The sequence below is a fragment of the Lutjanus erythropterus genome, chromosome 24 (assembly GCF_056507025.1).
Source record: "Lutjanus erythropterus isolate fLutEry1 chromosome 24, fLutEry1.hap2, whole genome shotgun sequence".
In the NCBI taxonomy this organism is placed as follows: Eukaryota; Metazoa; Chordata; class Actinopteri; order Lutjaniformes; family Lutjanidae; genus Lutjanus; species Lutjanus erythropterus.
Genome location: NC_139340.1, coordinates 17,937,461 through 17,958,054, shown reverse-complemented (window position 1 = coordinate 17,958,054; position 20,594 = coordinate 17,937,461). Strand labels below are relative to the sequence as shown.

At 39.1% G+C, this 20,594-nt stretch overlaps 1 protein-coding gene across 1 annotated transcript; it reads left to right on the top strand.

The window, feature by feature from the left end:
- The first annotated feature begins 7,481 nt into the window (after positions 1-7,481).
- On the top strand, positions 7,482-20,088 carry LOC146304958 (indian hedgehog B protein-like). The gene is made up of 3 exons (XM_084713619.1): positions 7,482-8,256; positions 14,688-14,949; positions 18,844-20,088. The coding sequence occupies exons 1-3, from the start codon at positions 7,957-7,959 to the stop codon at positions 19,539-19,541; spliced, it is 1,260 nt and encodes a 419-aa protein (XP_084569745.1). The 5' UTR covers positions 7,482-7,956; the 3' UTR covers positions 19,542-20,088.
- Positions 20,089-20,594: the final 506 nt, after the last annotated feature.

The window sequence follows — 20,594 nt, the reverse complement described above, 5'->3', positions numbered from 1 at the left end:
AATCGTGTGTGTTTGTGTCACTCTGAAGTCTTTTCTCTGAGCTCAGATGGAGGGAGCGTTAATGAGCTGGCGGCGGTCGATAGCGCGGCCGCGCTCCTCTTTCAGAGCACAGTGAGATGTTGACTCAAGGTGTTGCAGCATCTGGGGAATGCTATTGAAGTTTTAGTTTAAAAGTCACTGTTTGCCTGCAGGATTTCAACAGTTTCTGTGTGACAAACGTTCCTGAAAAATGGCGTCAGGTTAACTGGAAATGAAGAAGATAAATACATCATTTGCTGACGTTACAATCACTTTTATTTCTGACATTTTTACATTAGGTGGGAGATTTACCTGCTTTGTCTGCTTTTATTCGGGGTCCAAGCAACAACACTCGCTGCAGGCTGCTGTCGTTTTTGTTCTGATCTTTCTTATTATTATTTTTCTCCGCTAAAAAGCATTTGTGCAGCAAAAAATGCAAAATGAAAATTCACCAAAACTGGCAGGTTGGTTGCTAATTCCAACCACTACTCAGGATTGACCTCAAGGTGGCGCTGTAACGATGACGTTTTTGCAGATATCTTGAAAATGTCTCAATTAGTCTTCTGCTTTAAAAAAAAAAGTAAACTTTTATGACTTTTCCTCAGTTTTATCCAAAAACCTGTTTTCGTGAACTTATTAAAACCATGCAAACCATTTGCCTTAAAAAGACCAAGTAAGTTGTACTTATAACTTAAGTGCTTTAAACATACATTACATATTAATGAAACAGGTTTGATTTTCCCAAAATAATCACATTTACAGATACATGTGATGAATCATGATAATGACACAGTTCAAATTTCAATAATGTGCATATTTTTATTTCTTTTTTCAAATCTTTCTTCTGCATGAACAGATGCTTAAAACTGACAACAACCAAAAATAAAAAAGTTGAATTACTGAACTTCCTGTATCAGAAAGATTTTGGAACAGGAAAAAAATGGATTCCTTTGATTGTCAAAGTGTATTCTTAAATCAGTAGAGGTAGCTTCATGGTATAGTATTTGGTAACTATAAAGAACAGGCACAAAAGGCTGAAAACAGTGGTAAACCACAAAAGTATCGCTGGCTTATGTCATTATATCTCAAAACTCACAAAGCACACTTTTGAAATACAATGTGCCATAGCAAATACTGGCATCTGTACACCATCAACAGTGTATAAAAAAGTAAGCACAACCAAAACTGACTTTTTCAGGCCCATTGAACTAAAAAAAATATTCAATGACAATAAACTGACGTTATTTGGTTCAAACAAAAACTTGGGAACACTTTATTTGGATTGTCCACCTACAGAGAGTTTACAGAATATTAAACTATTTTGAACTGCTCTTCCAACTCAGCATGAGCAATACTGTGAATAACTGGGTGTCATGGACTTGTTTTTGGCTTTACTGCCTACACATACCTCAGTACCAAAATCTGTGATGGTACAATAATCCGCCAGTCATACTTGCCAGCTGATATATCAGACTTAAAATAAAAACAAATTAAAATATAATAATTACGGGGTGAAAAATAATCCAACCCTCACATTTAACGTAATCTTGAAACAACAGCATTAATTCTGTTATAGTAATAACAATTTACATACCAGACTTTCTAAACAAACAGAAAGCTGACAAGTGCAAAGTGGCTTCATTCAGTTAGCCTAACAATATCAAAGAGTAATGACTTTGGTAAAGGATCTCACATGTATTAATACCGATGCCTGTAGACATAACTTGGTGATGAACCCATGGGCTGACAATGTGAAAGGAATACCTTGATTTAGTTAACATAATAAAAATCGACCAGATCCACTGTCATAAACAAGTGAGATCTAATACCAAACCACCACTCTAACTCAACAGGAGATTTTTGAGACTTTGCAGTTTTGGTGGGAGTTTGTTCTGTCCCAACCCAAAGCATCAGTCTTTGAATGAAGTTGAAAGTGTTTTTCATGGCTTGTCCAAGTGTAGAGCATATGACAGCCCAAACAAGAGGCAAAGTGCTTGAGGTAGATTTCGGATATCTTCTATTACCATACCTCCCTCAACAATGATGGCAGTTGACACTGGCTCAAGGTGGAGGTTCGTGGGAGAGAGCGGCACATCGTCATCAACAACAGTCAGCACCCCAACAGATACTTGGGCCGAGGCCTCATCACTGTCAGAAACCTGTATAAAACCAAACAAAAACAAAGTTACAACAGTAAAATGTTGATGAGCAGTAATCTGTTCTGCCTGCAGTGCACTTAGCAGTTTTATTAACATTAGTCAGCCTTAAACATTTTTCAAACAGCTGATATATATGAGGGAGAGAAATTTCATACATTTTATACACAATGCCAAACCACAGTATGGCAGGCAAGCTTAGCACTGCATGAGTGATGCTATTATCTTATGTGTTGTGAGAAGAAGCAGACCTATTATCGGCCTGGCCGATTATCTGGGCCAGTATTCAACATTTTTCCGTTTATCAGAATCAGCGATTTATTTATTTTTGAATTGCTGATGGAACAAATTCATTTAAAATGTGCTACTTTGGCTTTAATATATGAGGGGCGGAAGTAACAAACATTAAATGACAAAATGGAGGTGGTAAAAATGCATGTGAATTGAAAAATGAATTGATAAATTATCAAGTGATTTGATTCATTTAAAGCTGAATTATTTAAAAACGTGATTTGATGAGAACAGAGTCATGTTTTATCATTCACACCACCCAACTGCATTTATCATGCAAGCAATCTGTGTTACTTCCAGACAAAAAACAAAATAAAAACAGAAGCAACAAAAATTTCTTGCTGTAAATGATAAATCAGCAGTGTGAATGATGAAAGGCAGTAGTTGATAATCAAAGAAATACTGTTTGAAATAAAATGTCAGTCAGTTTTATCAAATAAATTAATAGTTTTTCACTGTACTTTTGAATTCACATGCATTTTTATCAACTCGATTTTTATCATTTAATTTTTGTTACTTCATCCCCTCATACTAATGCAGCATCCTCTTAAATAATGTCCCACAAACAACAACATCTGATTGGTTACATGTCACAAGTAATAGCCTATAAACACTGAATAACCTAAATCTGCAAAGTAACTAGTCATAAAATTTATCAAATATATGTAGTGGAAAAGAAGTAAAAAAAAATAGGAGACAATAGAAATACTCAAGTTAGGTACTTCAAAATTTTACTTGAGTAGAATACTTGAGTAAATTGCACATTCCATCACTGGTTATTCTAAACTTTGACTCAAAGATTAAGATTTTTACTGCAAATGTTATATTAGTTCAATATCAGTTACCAAAATTAAACATATGGAAGCACATTTCCACCAATTAAAGAAATTAATTAAAACTTAGCCTTGAAAAACATATTCCCATGGTAAGTCATAAATATGAGATGGAAAAACTCAAAATTATGAAGTAAATGTTGACTATATATCTCATGTCTCATTATCTTGCATTGACATTTTAATCACCATCATTTTGACTTTCTTTTAACCGATCTTTTGACTTTCAATTTCACAATTTTGACTTTCTCTCATGACCTTTTATCTTATAATAATATTTTTTTAATCTAATATATTTTTTATCTCACACTTATGACTTACCATGGGAATATTTTACATTTACAGAGTTGTTTTTTCATCAAGCAAACAGCATAGACCATTGTTTTTGTTTTTTCTTTATTAATGTCTCACTCAAAACATCTAGTGGGCCAACTTTGGCCCACAGGCCCCACTTTGGGCAGCCCTGCAGTAGAGACAGGAAAGGCAGGGGAAAGAGACGGTGACATGCAGCACAGGGCTCCCTAAAAATTACAGTTAGGCTGCTGTGGTTAGGACTCAGCCTTGATATGTGATGCACCTCTACCAGGTGAACTACAAGGCAAGCCCCTGTTTGTGAGATGAAAGGTGTATTTCTTCCACTTCACAGAAGCTAAGTTGGTAGCCTCATCCAGCTGGCCTGCACTAAACTGTCACAGTCATCATGCAGGTTATGCCCATCTCTGTACTAAACTGACAGGGATATAATCAGCATTAATCTTTATATCTGACTCTCAGTAAGATATTGCAAACATAAAGCAAATCCTCCCACAACTTTGTGTGCTAATTTAAGATGTAACTAGGAGAACTTACTGAACAGGTGTGGTAGAAGTTACTGGGGTCATCGCCAAGTAGAACAGGGAGGCCTGGCAGGACAAAGGTGCGCAGTGTCACATCCGATTTCTACAAGTGGATAAAGAACAAATACAGTTCAAGATTATGCAACATTCAAACATTACAGTACAGAAGCATTTGTCAAAATGTACATGAGACATTGCTGCAAACACTGATTAGAGAAATGATTTTTAAGACACAGCTATTAATCCACGGCTATAGTGTTATGTACAGCTCTTTGACAAAGTATTATAAATACCCAACACTACTTACTAACGTTTAGCAAACGTTAGCTTAAGCTAGCTATCATTGGCGGCAGTCAGAAACAATTTCAGGCACAAACAGTGCTTGCTTGATAACTTGCCTTAGTATTTCCCCGCTCCTTCTGGTAATGTAAAAATAGGTTTTCAGAGGAACCGGAGCGGAAAAACTATTCTCCACCGCCAAACGCGGGCCTGTTAGCTATGTGTTAGCTGACCAACGTTTAGCAAACGTCAGCTAAAGCTAGCTATCATTGGCGGCAGTCAGAAACAATTTCAGGCACAAATATTGCTTGCTTGATAACTTACCTTATTATTCTTCAAAACATAAAATGTCTCTTGACAATATGGTGCTGTCAAATTCTACCAGACCCTCTCCTCCTTCTCTCCTCCTTCTCTCCTGTACCGGGTCATGACCTCAGCACGTGCTGTGACGTGAAAATTGGCCACTGCGCATGCTTAGAACCGAACTTCTTCTTCTTCTTCTTCTTTCCGGCAGACTAAGCACGGTTTAGTATAATGCTGCCTCTCACTGGTGAAGTAACGTTATGGCTTCCATTGTTGCTACTTGGATGTTTTAAATCACCATCATTCACAGCAATGAGTAAAGTGAATCATTCACCCTGCAATTAACTAGTAAAACTAGTAAAGAGTGCCTGTTGTTGATAACTGAGTAAATTTAACTTATGTGTGTAAGTCAGGGAAGCTATCAGCATTTACAGTGCAGGCACCCTGGACATGAGTCAGCGTCCTCTACCAACTTTTCTGATCTAAAGTTATCATTTTGATTACTGCCATGAATATAGGACTATATCTATTGCTGATTTCACTTTGGGCCCATGAAAGCCCTACTGAGGGCCCCTGGAGGTCCTCTGACCACAGTTTGTCCTCCAGTGATGGAGGGTATGAGCTCAGTGGGCTCAGCGGCGACCAGGTGTCGAGTGTCTGACGGTGAAACCAGACCTTTGACTGCAGCGAGCCGCTCGGTGATCCACAGCTGATCTCAGAGACTCGACCTGGATCAGAACTGTCTGGGTGTCTCTCTCTGTCTGTCTGTCTGTCGCTCTCTGTCTGTCTGTCTGTCTCTCTCTCTGTCTGTCTGTCTGTCTCTGTGGCTCTCTGTGGTCATTTTAGGGTTAATTTTGTTGTCTGTTTGTGTATTTTTATTGTCTCTGCTCAGCTGTTCACAATGTGACATCACGTCCAGATATTTTGGTAACGCTTCAATTTAAATGTCCCATAATTTCATTGTAAATAGGTGATAATTACCAAGTAATTAATTTGAATTTACCCACAAATTACCTCCAGATTTCATGGTTAATTATGTGATAACTCACATGAAAACAACAAACACACATTTCCCACTTTAGATATTGTTTGGAGGAAATAAGATATTCACAGGTCACATGATCCAGTTTCTTTAAGCTTGTTTTTTTAGTTATGATCAGACAGAGCACAGTTCTTGCAGTGAGAGGCATCTTGTGTTTTGATGAGAAAAGTTGAACAAGACGTCCTGTTTACACCTGGTATTTAAATTTGATCTGTATCCATTATCTGGATGTAGAAAAAGTTACAGTGATGCGAAATGTAAAATGCTTTGTGATCAGAATGGATGGAACAATAAAAAACGACAAGATTGATGTAAAAGATGCAACAAGACAAAAAAACTAACAAAAAAAAAAAAAAACAGGACAAAAAACTATGTTAAAGATATAATTATGTGAAAAAGAAACTGAAGGAAATCAACTAAAAATAAATATTTTTTACCATAAATCTCAGCAGCTGTTTCACTGGAAGTTTATTTTCACTTCTTTTTTAGTAAAACTACATTTTTAACACCCTAGTTTTTTAATATAGAAACAAAAATGACAACAATAATATTAAAAAGTTAGAACATTGTGCAGGAGAGGTTGGAAGCCAAAAAAAAAGGTTTATGTAGATACCTCCCCTATTTATAAATAACACTGCTTGAGCTCCAAAAAGAGCTCCAAATCTGCTAACTGATGACAATTTTGAATGATAATGTAGATGTTGACTGCAGTGATGGAGGCAGGTTGTTCCACAGAGATGCTCCTCAAAGTCTGACAATATGGAAGATAAAAGTCTGTATGAATATCAGAGAGAAACTCCTGAAGAATCTGAACCATTTCTTATAAAAATCAAAGAAAAGACAGAATGAGAAATGTGTCCAAACTTTTGACAGGTACCATTCATTTAAAGTGTAGATAAATATGTAATTTACCACAGATGTAAGCTTGAAATGCTTAACTATGATTTTAGAACCAGTGTAGAAACTGGGACTAAATGGCTTGCGATGCTACCTTCTTTCTGCAGTAGAACTTAGCGGAACTACCTTTTTTACTAAAAGAAAGAAAGTGGTTCCTACATGAAACTGGATTATCTTGAGTGACTGGTTCATGATTTTTGAAAAGAGACACTGGTTTTGAGTTTTTAAAATTTATTTTTTGGCACTACAAGCCATCTAGTGCCACCTTGTTCCATTATACTGGAGAGAAGTCAGACGTCTCTCTGGCTGACATCTCCAAAACTCTGGAACTCACACCAGAACTAGATGGATAAATATCACTACAGGTAAGAGGGGAAATGTGTATTTTTGATTTTGTGATGGACTGTCCCTTTAAGTGCGTTTTTGAGGGGTAGTTTAGTGTCACTACAAGGCGCGTGCAGTTTCTTCTTCACCTGCAGCTCAGCCTGTTGTGTCTCTGTGACTCTGAGCTCTTACAGGAGCGGAGGAAGGTTTGGAGCAGGTTTTTACGCGCGCACCTGCGCTCTGAAGACGAGGGTCCAAAGGACACCGAGAGCGCGCGCCGGACCGGTCTGAGTCTCGTGTGTCGGTGTCTGTCTGTGTGTGTGTCCTCACGGGTCGGTGTCTGTCTGTCTGTCTTTGTGTCCTCTGGGTGTCTCAGTGAACAGATGAAGGCGGCCGCGGGGCCTGTCTGTGCCACCCCGGTGGGAGGAGAGGACGACGCAGAGGGCAGGTCCAGCAGGGCGCGGTCTTCTTCTTCTTCTCCTTCTTCTTCTTCTCTTCTCCTCATCTGTGCTGTAGTGGACCTCTTCACTCCCATGTGTGCCAGCGGCGCTGCGCCACAGGGACGCATTGAGCTCAAACCGCTGCTGGGACACCCTTTGACCGCGCGTCTCCGTGTCTGTCTGTGGAGTTTTCTCACAGCTCCGACACAGAGACAGAACAGCTTTGAACCTGCCTGCCAAGACAAACTCACCTCGCCTATTTATGCCCCTGCCTCGCTGGGACAGGAGCGTGTGGACAGCACAGAGGACAGAGGACAGGTCGTTCCAGCTCCAGCTCCAGTTCCAGCTCCGGCTCCAACGGCGGCGCACTGGACACTTTTACGCGCAGGAGAATGGACACTTTTTGGGACTCGGGAATGAGTCCTGCTCCGTCAGCTCCACTCTAAACTTCTAGAGGACACCCCCACACCGCAGGAGACACACAGCGGGGACGTTTCGGCCTCCCGCCGGGGGGTAACACACCGGCCCCGGGGCGGTATGCTGCTCCCGACGCTGGTGACGTGCCTCGCCGGGTGCGCCTTCCTCCTCTCGCCGGGCAGCGAGGGCTGCGGGCCGGGCAGAGGCTACGGCAAGAGGCGGTCCCCGCGGAAACTGGCGCCGCTCGCCTACAAGCAGTTCAGCCCGAACGTGGCGGAGAAGACGCTCGGAGCGAGCGGGAGGTACGAGGGGAAAATAACCCGCAGCTCCGAGCGCTTCAAGGAGCTCACCCCGAACTACAACCCCGACATCATCTTCAAGGATGAGGAGAACACAGGTGCAGACCGCATGATGACACAGGTGAGCCCCCCACCCCGACCCGGCTGCCGTAGTGCCGTTTAGCCCGCGAGTTAAGGAGGTATTATTATGGTGCGTTCCTCAGTGCACTTTGGTCAGTCTTTAAACGCGTGGACGCTCTTATCTTTTCCGCATTTCTTGTTGACTCAAGCCTCGTCACTGCAAAAACATCAGTCTTAACAAACAAAAGTGTGTTTGACTCACATTTTTCTGAACTATCTGAATAAGATCCACCAAAATATTATCCAATTTTAGAGCCATTTGAAGGGAACACGTACCGTTTTTACCAAAAGTCCGCAAATGTTACTTCATTTAAACCAGCTGCTGCCTCATTGGACGGTTGTTTGAAATTAATTTAAGTAAAACTACAAACCTGACACTTTCTTCTGTCATTAAAATGGCTAAAGTTGATTTTTCTTGAAAACTTGATTTTTAATGACACTTAAAGGGAAAAGGTGTCAGATCAACGCAGCTGCCTCACTGGAAGCACCTCTTTTAAATAAAACTACCATTTTAACATATAAAATGGTTTTAGGGTGGATTATTCTCAAGAATCTGACTAAAATCTACTGGTTTTAGTGTCATTTTAACCAGAAGTCTTCAAATGTCACAGCTGTTTATTTGAACTTCTTTCAGTTAAAACTACAATTTTAACACTTGTCCTCACGTGAAAATGATATTTCTTAAGAATTTGAATCAAATCTAACAACATATATACAGATTTCAGTGGAACTTAAAGTAACAAGTGTCATTTTAACTAGAAGTCCTCAGATGTCACTTGTTTTAAACCAGCAGCTTCTTCACTGTAAGTTTATTTTAATTTCTTTTAAGTAAAACTACAAATTTGACTCTCTTTAACTGATATGAAAATGCTTTTAAGGTGGATTTAAAAGAAAATAAAATATGACCAAAATGTACCATTTTTAGTGCCATTTAAAGTGAATAAGTGTCATTTTTAACTTAAGTCTTTTATCTTAATCAATAGCTGCAGCTTTTAAGTAAAACTATACTTGATTAACATTTTTGCTCATAACAATGATTTAAGGTGGATTTTTTATCAAGAATTTGAATAAAATCAATGGAAATATGCATCGTTTTTAGTGCCAATTAAAGCCAGAAGTCCTCAAACAAATTTAACATGACTTCTTACATGACAATGATTTTAAGGTGGATTTTTCTTTAGACTTTTAATACAATCTACTGCGTTTAGTGCCAAATCAAAGGAAACGAGTGTCATTTTTAGCACAAGTCTTCAACATCTGCCTCAATGAAAACATATTTCCTAACATGAAGATGGTTTTAAGGTGGATTTTTCTCAAGAATTTGATTCAATCTACCGAAAATTGTATCTCTTTAGTTCCATTTAAAGAGAAAAGGTGCCATTTTTACAACAAATCACAGCAGCTGCCTCCCTTCAAGTTTTCACTTCTTTTAATTAAAACTATAATTACAACACTTGTTCTCACATAAAATTACTTATAAATGTGGATTTTTCTTGAGAATTTGAATAAAAAAAAATCTTTTTTTAGTGCCATTTGAAGAGAACAAGTGTCATGTTTACCACAGCTCACAGCAGCTGCTTCACTTGAAGATTATTCTTTAGTATAAAACTCATTTTTTCTCACACGACGCTGGTTTTAAGGTGGACTTTCTCTCCGTGTGTTTTGTTCACTTCATTGTCCAGTGAGCTCGGGGCTCATGCAGCTGTTGACTCAGTGGATTGTGTAGGTGAGCGGTTTGAATCAGAACTCTCCTCCTCTCTGAACTTTCAGAGGTTCACTGTGGGCAGCTTCATGCGTAAAAGAGGGCAACCCTCGTCTAAAAATGTCTGGAAAAGCGGTCGCTCCTAATTAAAACACTATGTCCTCTGTTTTACATCATGTTTTTTGGTGGAAAAACAGCCAAAAGTCGTATTTGGTTAGAGCCCGGGTCAAGCGTGCGCTCATGTTTACCGTTTTCGTTTTTAGCCCGACTGGCCAGACTTAACAGTCGCCTTTTGGACTGTCAAAAATTTTTACGACACCGTCATTGATGTGGCCCCGCGCGGAATTTATTTGACTCCCAATTTCCCCGGGAATAAAGTATTTATATCTGGCTCCGGTGACCGCGGGCTTCCTCTCCGCTTGTGTCCACAGACCCACGTGGGGACCGAGAGCGCAGCGCGTGCGCGCTCCCGGCTCGAGCTGTCACCTCGTTCTCTGCGCGCGCTGCAAGAAATATCCGCTGGAGAGACTCGCTGCTGCAGCAGCAGCTGGGTTCTAGAGAGAACATGTGGAACATAAAGGCAGAAGAGTTAATTCAGTTTGTCTTCAAGTGATTCAAGAGTTTTAATTAAAAGAAAAAACAAACTTTATTTAATTCTCTGATTTTACCAGGATGTTTAATTACTGCTGAAAAAAGGTTCCCGCTGAGAAATAAAGGTTCTAACTACAGCCATAAACTATTCTTCTGCTTGTCTCTATGAGAGAACGCTTTTTTCTTCTTGGTAGAACCTTTAGTGTTCTGCCTAGAATCAAACATAAAGGGTTATACCAAGAACCATCTGCCAAAGGTTCCACACAGAACCCCCTATGAGATGTTCCACGGACAACCCATCTATGGTTTAATGGTTCCACCCAGAACCCTCTCTGGAGGTTCCATCCAGAGCTTTTCCACCTTCTGAGGGTGCTGACAAGAACCCACTCAGGGGGTTCTACTGAGAGCCTCTTTATGCACTGAGGGTTTTTAACTAGAACCCACTCAGGGGGTTCTACTGAGAGCCACTTAATGAATAAGTTCTTCAATCCTTGAAGAACAATTTCTTAAAAAAAAATTGTACCTCAGAAGCAAACTATTCTGCATGAAACGTCAGCCTCTCAGGAAGAACCCTTTGGAACTTTCATTATTTTTTATTGTTGAACCAACTTTAAAAGAACTTTAATCGCTAACAAACGACAAGCTGGATGAATACAGCTGCTTTAAGTCTGATGAACGTCGTAATCTGATTACTTTCACAACAGTTTGCATTAAAGTAACTTAAAAGTTTTCTATTTTCCACCTCAGTTAATAAATAAAACCATCAGGTAAAGTGAGCAGGATGTCATTTAAAGTTGTTATAATGAATTAAATCAGAGCTCAGAGTGAGACTCATCTAAAACACCACGTCACTCCTGACTGACACTTTTTACAGCGTGGATCTTGTTAATGAAGTAAAAAAAAGTTCTCACAGCTCTCAGTCTCCAGACGTGACACTTTTTGCAGCGCTGACCTGCTGCACACAATTTATGGGCTCCAAGCCGCAGCAGACAGCCTCCTGTTTGTCTTTTACTATTCCGTGTTACTTTTTGTTTGTTTTCGCAGCGCACATGAGCAAAAATAGCCCTCTTCACTTGTGTCGAAGCCTTAATTATACAGATTTTTTTCTTTGCCTCTTTATTTTTTTATTCGCTTTTTCCTGGGCGCTCTGAGCTGCATACAGACAGACTGTTCAGGGGTGAAGACGCACTGCAAAAAGTTTTATTCTTCATATTTAACTTCACTGTAAAAAGAGAAAAAAAAACCTGTTGACACAAATTCAAGACAAATTGAGATAATTTTGTAATGAATCAAAAATAAACTTTATTAATTCAGTTGAACTTGAGGAAACATTTTCAATAAACTGAAGATCTTGAACTCTTCTCAAAAGTTGACTGAACCTTAAAACACTTTTTGTTTGAACTTTAAAACACAGACGTTAGTGTTTAGTTAGGATTAGAAACTTAAATTTGACTGAGTTGATTTAACTCTGAACAGAAGATTAATACAACTTATTTCAAGTCAAAAGACTTCAAGTTTGACAAACTCATGTTTATAAGTTCTAAGAACTTTTTAAATTTTAAGTTGAATCAACTTGAACAAATAAAACTTGTATATTTACATCAGGTTGATGAGAAACGATGAATTAATCCCACTATGTTTTTGACTTTTTGGTTTGTTCAGTCTTAATGTAAAATTAAAAAGTGATTATTCCACTTATTTCAAATAAATGTTCACTAATTTCAGCGATTTCTTGTGGACATGATGCGTAAAATTGCACCAAAAATGGCACATTCAAAACCCAAAGAAGTGAGCAGTTTTTTGAGTTGCTAAACTTAAAAGTTGGAGGTTATCAGAGCTTAAATGAAGTTCATGTTACATGTGCTCTGTGACTATAGTGAAATTAAACCAACTCAAATATATATTTAGTAAATGCCAGAATTCAGAATTTCAATTCAAAAAGTTAACACACTGTAAAAACAAAAAAGTTTAGAAAACTTTTAAGGCAACTTAATTCAACACATTTAAAAAGTTTTATGTTTTGTTGAAATAATTTTTAATTTAATTTTTAAGCATCCAAATAAGGACAAATCAGGTTCATATGTTCACTGTGAGCAATTCTTAAAATGTGATTTTTTTGGTCGGTTTCTAAAACTCAAAAGATTCAATTTTATCTAAAGAAAAGTAAATTTTCTCAACAAAAGATTATAGGTTGGTAAAACTCATTTCAAAACTTTCTCAAACTTTGATTCAAAACTCGTGAGGGCAAAAAGACAGAAGTGATTAATTTTATGACTAAAAACAATTATTTCATGTTTGGTAAAGCTTATTATAATTAATTAATGTCAGCATTTGGTTTTACGGTGCAAACTATGGTCTGTGATATTTGAGGGTTCACTGAAGAAGATTACTTCTGATTTGTGCAGATTTTGTCGCTGACACTTTTTGCAGCGGTGCAGAGGTGTGCATATAGGCGCATGTTGTCAGCCTGCGCGCCCAATGTTTGTGCAGCCAGCGGTTTAGTGCTCAGAGCTCCTACAGAAACCCCCGTCGATCTGTATACCTTGAAAGGAAAACCAACAGAATCTATCGTCTGATTTATGAAGGTCCAGCTCGCTGCTCTGACCGCGCAGAGAAAACACGAGAGACGTTAAAAATCCACAGTGAACACCGTGAAAAGGCATCTGTGGCCACCGAGCCACCGAGCTATTCTTATCACAGCCGACATGGAAAAAGACATTTATAGCGTTTAATCCCACTTTTCACTCCTAATAGGCTGAGATTCATGAAACGCTGCTGCACCACTGAGAGACGCTTTCAGAGGCTGCAGGGAAATAACAACCTCCTGTAGTCAGTCAGTCAGCCGTGATTTAATAAAAAACTGTAATTCAGATTCTGTCAAGTGAAATTAAAAGCAACAGATGAAACTTTCCTCCAGGTTTGGTCTTAATCGAGGCATTTATGGATTTTAAAATGTTCATATGTTGACTTTTATTTGCACAGAATGGTGTAATTTCTCCTGATCAGATCAGATGTGAGCAGAAGAACTCGACAGATGTATCAGTTTGTCGATATTATTGGCCCGATATCAGCTTGGCATGTTGGTACCGTCATATACGTGGTCCAATATTTGTTTTACAGTTATTTCAAGATAACAAGGCTTGTTTTTTATTTTGTGAGAACGGGACATATTAACCCATTATGACAAGAAAACAAGATTTATTATCTGAGGATAACAAGATAAATTTACCCATTATCATGAGAAAATTAGCTTTATTAGCTTTATTTTCTAGCTGTTAGTTCAAATTTAAAACGTATCAGATGGAAACATTAAAAAGTCTGCTGGCGACGATGCAAAGAGTTTAAACATTAGCATTAGTTTACTTTAGTTAGCTGCTCATTTTAGCCAACGTTTTAGCCGGTTGTCAGCTGGAAACAAGAGGTTGCTCCTGTTTACTTCTTAAGTGTTTCCATTAGTACTGTAAACTGTGAGGGGGCGGAAAACTTGACAGACATAGCAACAGTAACTAAGGGGGGCGGGGCTTAGTGAGGGGTAAATTAAACTTTGGCATATGCACTGCACGCTATTTGAAAGCATAAAGCGGTGTTACTTGTACTCAGATTGAAAAGACCAGGCTGAAACCTCCTCAGCCACCCTGACAATGCAGCCTGGGTGTGGATCAGATGGACGGAGCCAACGGCAGGATTTATTTGCGCGGGCAGGAGGGAGTTGAATGAGTCCTTCAATGGGCCCTCTCACCTTCTGTTTGCTCACCTTGACCAGACTCCATGTTTAGAGGGACCCCCGTCACCCATACACCCTATAACCTCACCTCCCTCTCCTCCTCCTTCACCTCCTTCACCCCTCCATCCATCCATCCTGAACATGGCTCACCACAGAGAGCAAACATCAGGCCGCACTGGGACAGCAGGGGTGCATTGTGGGAAGGTTGCAGCCACAGACAAGGGGGAGATGGGTGACGTGCAGCAGCAGCAGTGGGCGGGGCTTAAACTCCTTCATCAAGTTCAAAGATCAAACTGTCAAACTATTTAAGAAAAACAGTTAAAAATGAATAAACTTTATTCATACCTGCACAACCTTGCAGCTTTGTCCCTGATGACATACAAGACATGAGACATCTGTGTCTGTTTTCCTGCAGCGCTGCAAAGACAAGCTGAACTCTCTGGCCATCTCGGTGATGAACCTGTGGCCCGGGGTCCGGCTGCGGGTCACTGAGGGCTGGGACGAGGACGGCCACCACTCAGAGGAGTCGCTGCACTATGAGGGCCGGGCGGTGGACATCACCACGTCAGACCGAGACAGGAACAAGTACGCCATGCTGGCGCGGCTGGCGGTGGAGGCGGGGTTCGACTGGGTCTACTACGAGTCCAAGGCCCACATCCACTGCAGCGTCAAGTCAGGTGAGGGGCGGTCGAATCACGAGATGGTGTTTTTTACTTTTAATTTTTGTTGTAGAATAAATAAATGAAAATTTTCCCAACCTTACAAGTAACATGTCAACATTAAATTTAGCAGAATTTTGTGGTAAAATAACTCTAAAACTTTAAACTTTACAGTCAGACAAACCCTAAATTCACTTTATAAGAAGTATTTTAATATTTAGGGTTCAAAATGGCCGTTTTTGTGGGGAACTGCTGCTGCTGCTGCTGTCTTTTCCTGTCCTCCTAACATTTTTTGTTTCACTCTTCTATCCTTGTGTGTTAACTTTCTTGTCTTGCTAGCATCTTAAGTATGTGGGCGCTTGCTAGCTCTTCCATTTCCCTTTCTCCTCACGTCTCACCTGCCACTCACCCCGCGTTTCCTCAGGTTAGGTCAAGTTCTACATCACATCTACTTTACATTTTTGCTTCTGTGAGCTGTTTGCAGCTTTTTTGCTTTCCTCACCCAGAGGCAGGCTCGTTGGTACTTTATACAGCCATGAATCAGGTGATTTCAAAAAGGAAAATTAGTAAATCGAGACCATATTCACACGGCGGCCATTTTACTCTGATGTCACACTCCAGTGTTCCAGAAAATTTGATAAATCCTTTATTTGATAAATAAATCATTTCACTGTTTCCAAATTGATCATCAGTGGGCCAAAGCTAACGGTGAGCTGACACTAACAATGAGCTAAAGCTAACAGTGAGCTGAAGCTAACAGTGAGTTGAAACTAATAGCGAACTGTAGCTAACGGTGAGCTAAAGCTAACAATGAGCTGAAGCTAACAGTGAAATGATGCTAACCATGAATTGAAGCAAACAATTAATGTTTTTTTTAGAAACAATCAGCAGATTCAGCCTCAGTTTTGGATTAATTTACTACATATGAAAGTCAAGCCTCTAACTAACTTCTTCGCCACGACAAAATGTCAGAAAAACATGATAGCCCAGAAAAGACGATGAACTAGTGACCACAAAATCAATGTACAATATTATTAAATCATGTTTACGTATTAAAGGGTTTTTGAAGTGGAGTTGTATGAGGTTCTTATTCATAGTCAGTGTATTACCTACAGTAGATCAGTAGATTGCAGTTGGCATGCTTCACCTTGCTGTCAGACGTATTCTGACAAAAAAAAAAAAAAAACAGCATTATATAAGCAAAATATTGCTCTTATGGAATTTGGTTGAGCAAGAGAAAGTGATATTTGGCTCATATAATGGCAGTTTCCTGTCAGAAAAATCAGAACTATCCCTTTAACATAGTGGCTTCTGGTTGTATTAAATCAGCTGCCGACTCTTTGCAGGACAACACACATTCACATTAAGGTTCCACATATTCCACCTAGTGCTGATAACCACAAATGTGCAGCCGGCATAGAAACTAACACACACGTGTTGAAAGTCACACAACCCGGACACATTTTACACTGAGTGGTAACTGAGATTTTCCTTTTTTCCATTTTACCCTCTTCCTTTCTCCTTTTTCATACTTTCACTCTCTGTTCCCTTCCTTCCTCCTCCTCCTCCTCCTCCTCTCTCCTTCCCTCCCAGATCGGGTTGCGAGGGCCCAGTCCTTGACTTGATCAGAAGGGCAACCAATCAAGTTGGTATTTTTTTTTTTCATCTTTTTGGTTTCTCCTTGTTTTTGTTTTGTTTTGTTTTTTCTTCTGTGTTTCCTCAAAATTCAAAATTGTTGTTGGGGGGGTGGCGGTGTTCCAGGCACCCAAGAAAAAGTTGTAATTTAAAAGCTTTAGAATAATAAAAGCCCCCAAAATCCTGCTGAAAGGTATTTTTCAGTTAGGGGGGCTGGACTGTAGTCAGCAAGAGGAGAGAACCACTAGGCGGCAGCAAAGCACCAGCATCCGAGGAGATAACAGAGGAAAAAACAGGAAACAGAGATTCATTCTGCTTTAAATCAACAAAAGAGGGTTAGGAAGGAAATACTTAAAGTTTGTCATGACTTCCTTCAAAGAAAAAGTCACTTTTTATTACAAAATCAAACTATTTATGGTACTCTTTGTTTGGTAATGAAGAACAGCCTACATATAATGGAGCAGGATTAGATTTTTAAAACTGAATTGAAATGAAGTTGTCATTAAGAGAAATAAAGTTGAAGTTATGGGATAAAAAGTGAAAAAGATGGGATTAAAAGGTCATGATTCTGAGATAAAATAAAAATGATCAGTTACAAAGTTGATTGTGAGAAAAGGTTGAAATTATGAGAAAAAAAGTGATTTTTATTAATCCGATAAAAAGTTTTAATCATGAAATAAAAAGTCAAATTTATGATATAAAAGTCAAAAATATGAGATACTAGCTGGAAATATGAGATAAATAGTTGAGCATGAGTTAAAATTGAAGTCATGGGATAAAAGTTATTATAAAATTTCATAATTATGAGATGAAATTTGACTTTTTATTAGCCTTTTCAACTCATTACACTTAATTTCCATATTAAGAGAAACAGACTGGAGTGGGCAGGTTCAAAGGTATTTTTATTGCAAAATTTTGACTTAATTGTCATAATTATGTATTTCCATAGGGAAATTACTTTTCTTTTACTCTCAGAAATTGGCGTCGATACAAGATGGAAGCTAGATACTTTCAAAATGTCCTTTCATCTGGACTTTAAGTACATTGATCTTGCAAGGGAAATATATACGTATGTATGTATGTATGTATTAATAATTTTATTTTCTATTTAACGCAATGATTTGCAAATACTTTTCGACATATATATATATATACATATAACAAGATATTTAATGTTCAAACTGATTAACTTAATTGTTTTGTGACAGAAGCATGTGCACTAACACACAACAACATTTCAACACTAAATAAAAACTAAATTTCTGACTTCCTGAATAAATGTTTTGTAACTTTAAACCTGTAAGAGACGTTTTAATCGTACTGGAGCTGAACTGGAGTCGTGTGTCGGTGTCGGTTTGTCAGATGATTAACCTGCTGGCTGCTTTTCCCGCTCTGCTCCTTCCTCCTTCAGGTGACTTATCTTATCACCTGGCCTTGGCTTTCCTGCCTTCCCCAAATATTTATCCCCAGATAGACTTGAGACGGTCCTCCAGTGTCACTTTCAAGTGTCCGGACGTATTGTCTCTGACACAGTCCTGCCTGGACACACACGTATACACACACACAGTCATTATTCAGGGCTGCAAACAGGAGCTTTTATCTAGTTATTGTTCTTTTATTTCCAGTGCAGGAGAGAAAAAAGTCAATATTTAACTAAAGGGAGGTGGAAAGATTTATTATGTGCTCAAGCTCTTTAGTATGGAGGCACATTCATGCCAGGATAAAAAAAAAAGAATGTTAAAAAAAAAAAAAATGTTAGGAATGACAAAAATACTTATTTAAATGTTTTTACATTTAAAGTTCAAAAAATATAATAAAATAATTAAAAAAATTGTAAGTCAAAACTATATACTTTCCATCAATTATAAAGTTTTAATAAAAATTACACCTAAAATAAACAATATGAGTCAAAAATTTGGCTTTTATAATAATATGATTATAAATTGAACTATTAGATAGTAAGATGAACTTATAAGACAGTGTAAGTTCAGCATAATATCAAATAAAATATTGAAATACAAAGTCAAAATTTTGATTTACTGAGTCAAAATTATGAGATTGTGAGTCATAATTGACTTTTCAGCTCAAAAGTATTAGATAGCAAGCATAAATAAGAAGAACAAATATAAAAAATTATTGTCTTTAAGTTAAAATTTAACGATTATAATCAGTTTTCTAAATTGTGATATTACATGTTAAAGTTCTGGCAAGAATGATCCTCCATACTTCAGGAATTCTGACACCCTGTTTAACCTCCTGTCCCTGTCTGTCTTCCAGACCACTCAGTGGCGGCTAAATCTGGAGGTTGTTTCCCGGGCGAGGCCTTGGTCACGTTGGAGAGCGGCGGTCAGAAGTCCATCAGTGACCTACGACCTGGTGAGCGTGTTCTGGCCTCGGCGGGCAGCGACGGCAGCGGGGAACTGGTTTACAGTGAAGTCCTGGCCTTCCTGGACCGTGACCCCACAACCCGGAAGCTCTTCTACACCCTGCAGACCGAAGTTGGAGCCCGCCTTTCGCTCACCGCCGCCCACCTGGTATTTGTGTCTGAGGGGAACTGCTCAGAGGGGGCGTTGCCAGACAATGGCGCCCTCAGAACTGTGTACGCCAGCAACGCCCAGCCGGGACAGTGCGTGCTGGTGTCAGAGGGTAAAACGGGACAGAGGCACAGCAAGGGGCGTCTGTCTCGGATCACCCGGGTCAGCATGAGGGAGAGCCAGGGGGCGTTTGCACCGCTAACCCAGCAGGGGACGGTGGTGGTGGACGGGGTGGTGGCGTCCTGCTACGCGGTGGTTGAACAGCAGTCCCTGGCTCACTGGGCCTTCTCACCACTGCGGCTCATTCACAGCTGGTCTGGATCCACTGGGAGCCACAGTGATGGGATCCACTGGTACTCACAGCTCTTACACTGGCTGGGGAGGATACTGCTGGACTCAGGATACTTCCACCCCCTGGGCGTGGCTCAGGGCGACAGGTGAGGATGGACAACAGGAAACAGGGGTGGACGCTTTAATTAAAAACAAACAAAACCTGAACTCCTCACTTTTTAACTGTAATGACCTCAAATACAAGCCTGTAGATGACCCCAAATACAGGCCTGTAGAGCCACATGGGACCACAGTGGAGAACCCAATGAGACCGGAGATGTTGGGGTGCTGCTGAAGCCTGATGGGAGTTTTATTTTGGCGGGACAAAGAGGGAAGAAGAAGCTGTGGACTGACACAGATGATTTCTCTCAAAACCACGAACACAGACAACAAATATCAGAGACATATATATTGAGAAAGTGCTGATGTTTAAAGACTTTTGGTGACACTTGTATCCTTAAAACTCTATGAAACAAAAGTCCCTTAAAATACCTTTAATAAACCCTTTATCTTACCTTAAAAACACCAAACACTTTACGTTTGAGTCAAGGTGTTTGGTTCTGGAGCCAGAGATCCTTTTTTTTTTTTGTCTATTAATTTGAAAAACTAAATCCTTTAAAAACACCTTAACTTCAAAACCCCTTAATTATGTACTAGATCATAACTCACCCTGATATATATACTTTAGTTATTGATGGAAGGTGTTCTCAGGGTTGGGTTTTAGGTGATTTAACTGGTGGTAAAAAACACATTTACATATGGCATGAAAGCCATTCCTGAATTTTCTACAGCACTTTTTAGGTTCTAAATTTAAGGATGGTTTTCATGTTAGATAATAAATTCTAGGGGTTTTTCACCTCTTAAAAAGGCCTTAGTCCGAGCAGATACTCCATTAAAAAGACCTTATAATATTATTTATCCCCATAATTGTGTCATTATTAATGATTAAATGAATAAAACCATTAAAATGTTACCAAATAGCATGAACGCCATTCCTGAATTTTCATCTTAACTGAAAAATTAAAGCACTATTAAAATATATTGTAGATCAAAGGATGGGTTTCATGTTTTGGTTACTTTAAGGTTTTTTTTTTAAGACAACAACAACAACAACAAAAACATAATCAGTGCAGAAAAAAAATTAAAAGTCCCATAATAAACCCT